The sequence below is a fragment of the Etheostoma spectabile genome, chromosome 12 (assembly GCF_008692095.1).
Source record: "Etheostoma spectabile isolate EspeVRDwgs_2016 chromosome 12, UIUC_Espe_1.0, whole genome shotgun sequence".
In the NCBI taxonomy this organism is placed as follows: domain Eukaryota; kingdom Metazoa; phylum Chordata; class Actinopteri; order Perciformes; family Percidae; genus Etheostoma; species Etheostoma spectabile.
The window spans coordinates 26,871,561-26,876,681 of record NC_045744.1 but is presented as its reverse complement, the minus strand read 5'-3'; the positions used below and the strand labels follow the sequence as shown (position 1 = coordinate 26,876,681).

Sequence of the window (5,121 nt, the reverse complement as noted above, 5' to 3'; positions counted from 1 at the left end):
CACACACACACACACACACACACCCACACCCAGCCTCCACCTTCCTAGTTCAGAGTGGTAACATGACTTGCAGTTTTAAAGTGGTTTTCAATGTCTGTCTTTTGGCTCTTTTATACCCAGGGGGTTTCAGCATGGTGCTCCCTGTTTCAGCTTAGCCAAGAAGCATTATAAAGTGGAGCCATCAGTGCCAAGCATAACTGTATTTCCATTTGTTGCTATAAATGGTTACATCTGTGACGAGAGTGTTCCTAACTGGATCACCACCACTCTTTTTTAGGATGGTGTTATTTGGTTATTTCCTTAACTGGTGTTGCCTCAGATGGGGTTCATAATTGTGGCAGGGATCTGTGCTTGCCTCTACTTCCTCTTCCTCTGCTTCATGGTTTTTCAAGTCTTTCGCAACATCAGCGGTAAGAGGACGTCCCTCCCCGCCATGTCCAAGGCCAGGCGGCTGCACTATGAGGTGTGTCTTCATCCTGTGTTTGCATTTCTAATAGTTCAATATCACCAATGCAAAAAGCAAACAAACAGGACAATACAACATGATTTCTCTGCTACACAAAGTACGTTTGTGACTAACTCATTCACCTTTTTGCCCTTCAGGGTCTGATTTTCAGGTTCAAGTTCCTCATGCTGGTCACTCTGACCTGTGCTGCTATGACTGTCATCTTCTTCATCATCAGTCAGGTGAGAGCAGTAAAGTTCTGAAATCAAACATAATGCTGTGCACAGAACTATGTAGGTGCTGATTGTTATATTTTCACATTTATTTTACAGTGACTAAGGATACACGATATCAGGAAAATATGCCATAGCGTTGTTGAATATTGCAATGACAATAATACTTGCGATACCAACAGATATTCAGGTGCCCAGATAGCTCAGTTGGTAGAGCGGGCGCCCATGTATAGAGGTTCACTCCTCGACGCAGCAGGCCCGGGTTTGACCCTGACCTGCGTCTCTCTCTCTCTCTCGCTCTCGCTCTCGCTCTCGCTCTCGCTCTCGCTCTCGCTCTCGCTCTCGCGCTCTCGCTCTCTCGCTCTCGCTCTCGCTCTCGCTCTCGCTCTCTCGCTCTCGCTCTCTCGCTCTCGCTCTCTCGCTCTCTCTCTCTCGCGCTCTCTCTCGCTCTCTCTCTCATGTCTTCATCTGTCCTGTCAAAAATAAAGGCTGAAAACAACCCAAAAATAATCTTTAAAATGAAAAGATATTCAAGTGTACTCAGTACTGCTGCTTTCAGTATTCTGCTAAAATACCACAAATTGCTTGTTGACTTTAACAAACGAACACATTTTTTACCAACAGTATTTCATTGAACATTGAATTGAACATAAAAGGCACCAATAAAAGAGGATAACAGTCACGTTTTTGAAGTGTAGTTTTCTATTTATACTCTCCTCCAACTAACTCAAATGTCTTTCGCGACATGTTGCAGCCTTTCATGCTGTGTTCATTGCACCAGTTGATATTGCGAAGACCGTTAAAAAAATAACGATATATTGTGCAGCCCCTATCAAAGCTATTTTGCCACTGTCCCAACAATCCAACGCTCCAATTTATAAACAGTAACACAAACGGCATGCTTTTGTCTATGTCCAGGTGAATGAGGGCCACTGGCACTGGGGAGAGCACACGGTGCAGGTGAACAGCGCCTTCTTCACCGGCATCTACGGCATGTGGAACCTGTACGTCTTCGCCATCATGTTCCTCTACGCACCGTCTCACAAACGCTATGGAGACGAGCACTCAAGTGGTCAGTGCATCACTGGTAACTACACATTTCTATTAACTTTCTGAAGAAATAAGATGTACAGGCTCTATACCTGCTTTATAGTAGTGGAGTTGAAAAATGGGTGCACAGTGGCGCCACCCATGTACTGATAACTAACCGGTTAGTGAATCGGGGTCCACTGAAGGGGGTTCGATAACAACCAAACAAGTCACGCTTCTTAACAGTCCTTTTATTGCCACGCGATCAACACACGCTCTCTCCAACAGTATGTGGATGTTGTAATGGATGTGGTTTTATTGATGCACGCACACAGGAGTGTCCACAAACTTAGTCCAACGAGGGAAAACGGAAAGCGTGAGAGTGTTTCAAGTTAATGCCTCTCACTCGAGGCCGAGGAGCAGGGTATGACCTTACCGCATGCTGACCGGTTACTAGCCCAGGTAGAACGAGCTAGTGCTACCATGGAGAGGAAGAGAGACTGTATCCCTACAGCCAATCCAGCCTGCTCAAAGTGATGGTCCTGTTCAGTCGTTGTAGCAGTTAGGTCCTGGGTAGAAGCTAGACAAAGAATGAAATATACCAGGGAATCTGTAAGGGATGATGTAGAGCAAGCCGGCGTTATTGTGGATTAGAACCCCCAACAAGGCGGTGTTGGTTATTACACGGCTTATTACACAGACTACTCATTCAGAGGTTACCCTGTGACTGTTAACTTTTACTTAGCAACGGTCTGTTATACTTAGCAACGCAACGTTATACTTAGCAACGCAACGTTATACTTAGCAACGCAACGATCTGTTATACTTAGCGATGGTCTGTTATACAGAAATGGCAGACCGCAGAATGCCATGATTGACCAATCAGAATGAAGTGTTCATCCAAGCCTTGTAAAAAAATAAACAATGGACTAAGTTTAATTTTTTTACATTTTTTTTAAGTTATTTTTTTTCCACCTTTACTTGAACATGTTTTCATGTTTTAATATATTGGTTGAGTAGATCGGTCTGTTGGCACTTAAATCAGTCCAGTTTAACCCTGTTACTTTTTCATTTCAAGATGCCGCTGGACAGAATAGTGCTGTATGTAGGAGTAGTCATTTTTATTAAATTTTTTTTATTTCTAAGTAGTACCCTTACTATGTTATTGTGTCATTATATGAAAGTTAATGGATACTTTTCCTTAGTGTCCCAGTAGCTCACGTCATTCTGATGGATGAAGAAGTGTCTGTCCTCTGCTGTAGAGCTGCCTATTCATCCAGACTTTGGTGGTGGGGTGGTGATTCAGAAGGACCCAGATTCCCAGGGGAAAGAAGGGTCTCCTTGGCCCGAGAGGGGGATTCTAATGGACACCAGGCTTCCTTCCAGACGGAAAGGAAGGGAACAGTGGAGAGTAGAGGGGAGGGGGTGGCGGCGAGCAGGGAGGTAATGAAACCATCCATCCATCTCCTGACGTCAGTGACACGGGGAGAGCAAAAAGAGGGTTTGAAGTCCTGGAAGCTTTCCCTGAAGTGCAGGGGCGCTTCTATCCAAGTTTCAGTCTCTGTGTTGATTTACTTGATCAACTTGAGTTTCATTTCTGTTTTCGAATAAGCTCAAAGTATTTATTCTGATGAAATTCAGCTAAACCCACGTGTTATACAATGGATCATTGCCTGTAGTAATACGAGGAGATGTGAACAGCGAGAACCCAAACAAAATTCATGCAGATGAAATGTTTTGAACTCACGTTACGCTATTGGCAATGGTGGAAGAAGTATTCAGATCCTTTACTGAAGTAAAATTACTAATACCATACTGTCAAAAAAAAGTTCTGCATTGAAAATATAAGTATCAGGAAAGTATACTTAAAGTATTACAAGTAAAAGTACTCAATGCAGAAAAATCCTCACATTTTAGAAACTTTTAAAACCTGTAATTTAAAGTGGTTAATGGTCTAATCATTCCTGCTGGACTTCTATTCCGTTATAATGTTAGGTCATTTTAATTATAATAAAACATGTGTTTTGTAAAGTAACTAAAGTTATTAGATGAATGTAGTGGAGTAAAAAGTACAATATTTCTCTCTGAAAAGTAGCGGAGTAGAAGTAGAAAGTGGCATGAAAAGAAATGGACTCAAATAAAGCAAAAGTTCCTCAAATTTGTACTTAAGTGCAGTACTTGAGTAAACGTACTTAATCACCTTCCACCACTGGCACTTGGTGATTTTGGTGTTGATGTGTCATGTTTGTGTGTGCAGGAGATACCGGGGGAAACGGTGGAGAGGACATCCAGCTGACCACCACCATCACCCATGTGGACGGCCCCACCGAGCTCTACAGGATGACCGGCAAAGAGGCCCAGGAGTAGACGTCCCACTGTTGCTAAGACTCGCCTGTACTACCTACTGCTCCAACCATCCCCCCCCCCCTCTTATATATGTAATCAAACCGGCGTTTCTCTTCACATCCCCCGGCTCTAATACAGCAAAAAAACAAACACCCAGCTTGCATGTAACCCAGCAGTCCCACAGTTTGACTGTTCTCTTCCAGCATCAACCCTCAGCTGCGTGACTTGTTACACGCCACCCGGTTCCCAAATGTATCACTAAAGACGGGAATACTCAACACTCCTAACGGTCCTTTTCATTTCACAGAGGAATTTTTTTTTTTTCCCTTACATTTCATACTTTGTGTAAACTATTATGTTTTTGTTAATGTTGCTTTGCACATTTGCTTTTGACACCAAAAGAAAGAGATTCGAATGGTCAGAAGTTGCATTTGGCAGCCGTCATACTTAAAAAAAAATAATAGTGTGGTTAAAATAAATCATTTCTCACGACCTAGGCTTTTGACAAAGATTGGCAGCAAGATTTTGTGGATACGTATTAGCTACTCGGTTTGATTTTCTGCTTAATTACCTGTTCTATTCTCAGTTAAAGGCCTGTCACGAATACATATTCTTCCATAGAAAGTAGATCATGTTTAGTACTGCTGCTCATCTTTGGTGGTGGAAACTTTTTTTTGTTATATCATTGGGGTAATGTATAACCTCATAGCCACTTTGGGAAATGCATACAGTATGTCCATTATGTTACAATGTAGATATCTATTTTTTTTTATAAAATGCTTATTTTCAACCAAACAAAATACATGCATCAAGCTCTATCAATGTTTTTTGAAGTTGACTGTAGCCTGTTATACATCGTTCTTAGTTTGTTTTTGCTTTTTATGCTAATTTAAAATAAAAAAAGTTTTACTTAATACCCTAGTGTATTGTCATAGTGTTTACTCTGAATGAGTGAGCTTTTTGTACAAGTCCTTATTAATTTAAAGAAAGGGATTGTCACTTTAATATGTCTAAGAAACTAACTTACAGTCCTCCATACTAAACTAAATGTACTAACACAGTTGAAAC

At 41.7% G+C, this 5,121-nt stretch overlaps 1 protein-coding gene across 1 annotated transcript in view; it reads left to right on the top strand.

The window, feature by feature from the left end:
• The window catches only part of wls (Wnt ligand secretion mediator), an 82,418-nt gene extending 78,189 nt beyond the window's left edge, over window positions 1–4,229 (top strand). The window contains exons 9-12 of the mRNA XM_032531323.1: window positions 320–463; window positions 604–687; window positions 1,597–1,765; window positions 3,965–4,229. Coding sequence (XP_032387214.1) covers window positions 320–463; window positions 604–687; window positions 1,597–1,765; window positions 3,965–4,074 — 507 coding nt within the window. The 3' untranslated portion in view covers window positions 4,075–4,229. The remainder of the gene's footprint in view (window positions 1–319; window positions 464–603; window positions 688–1,596; window positions 1,766–3,964) is intronic.
• The last annotated feature ends 892 nt before the right edge of the window (window positions 4,230–5,121 follow it).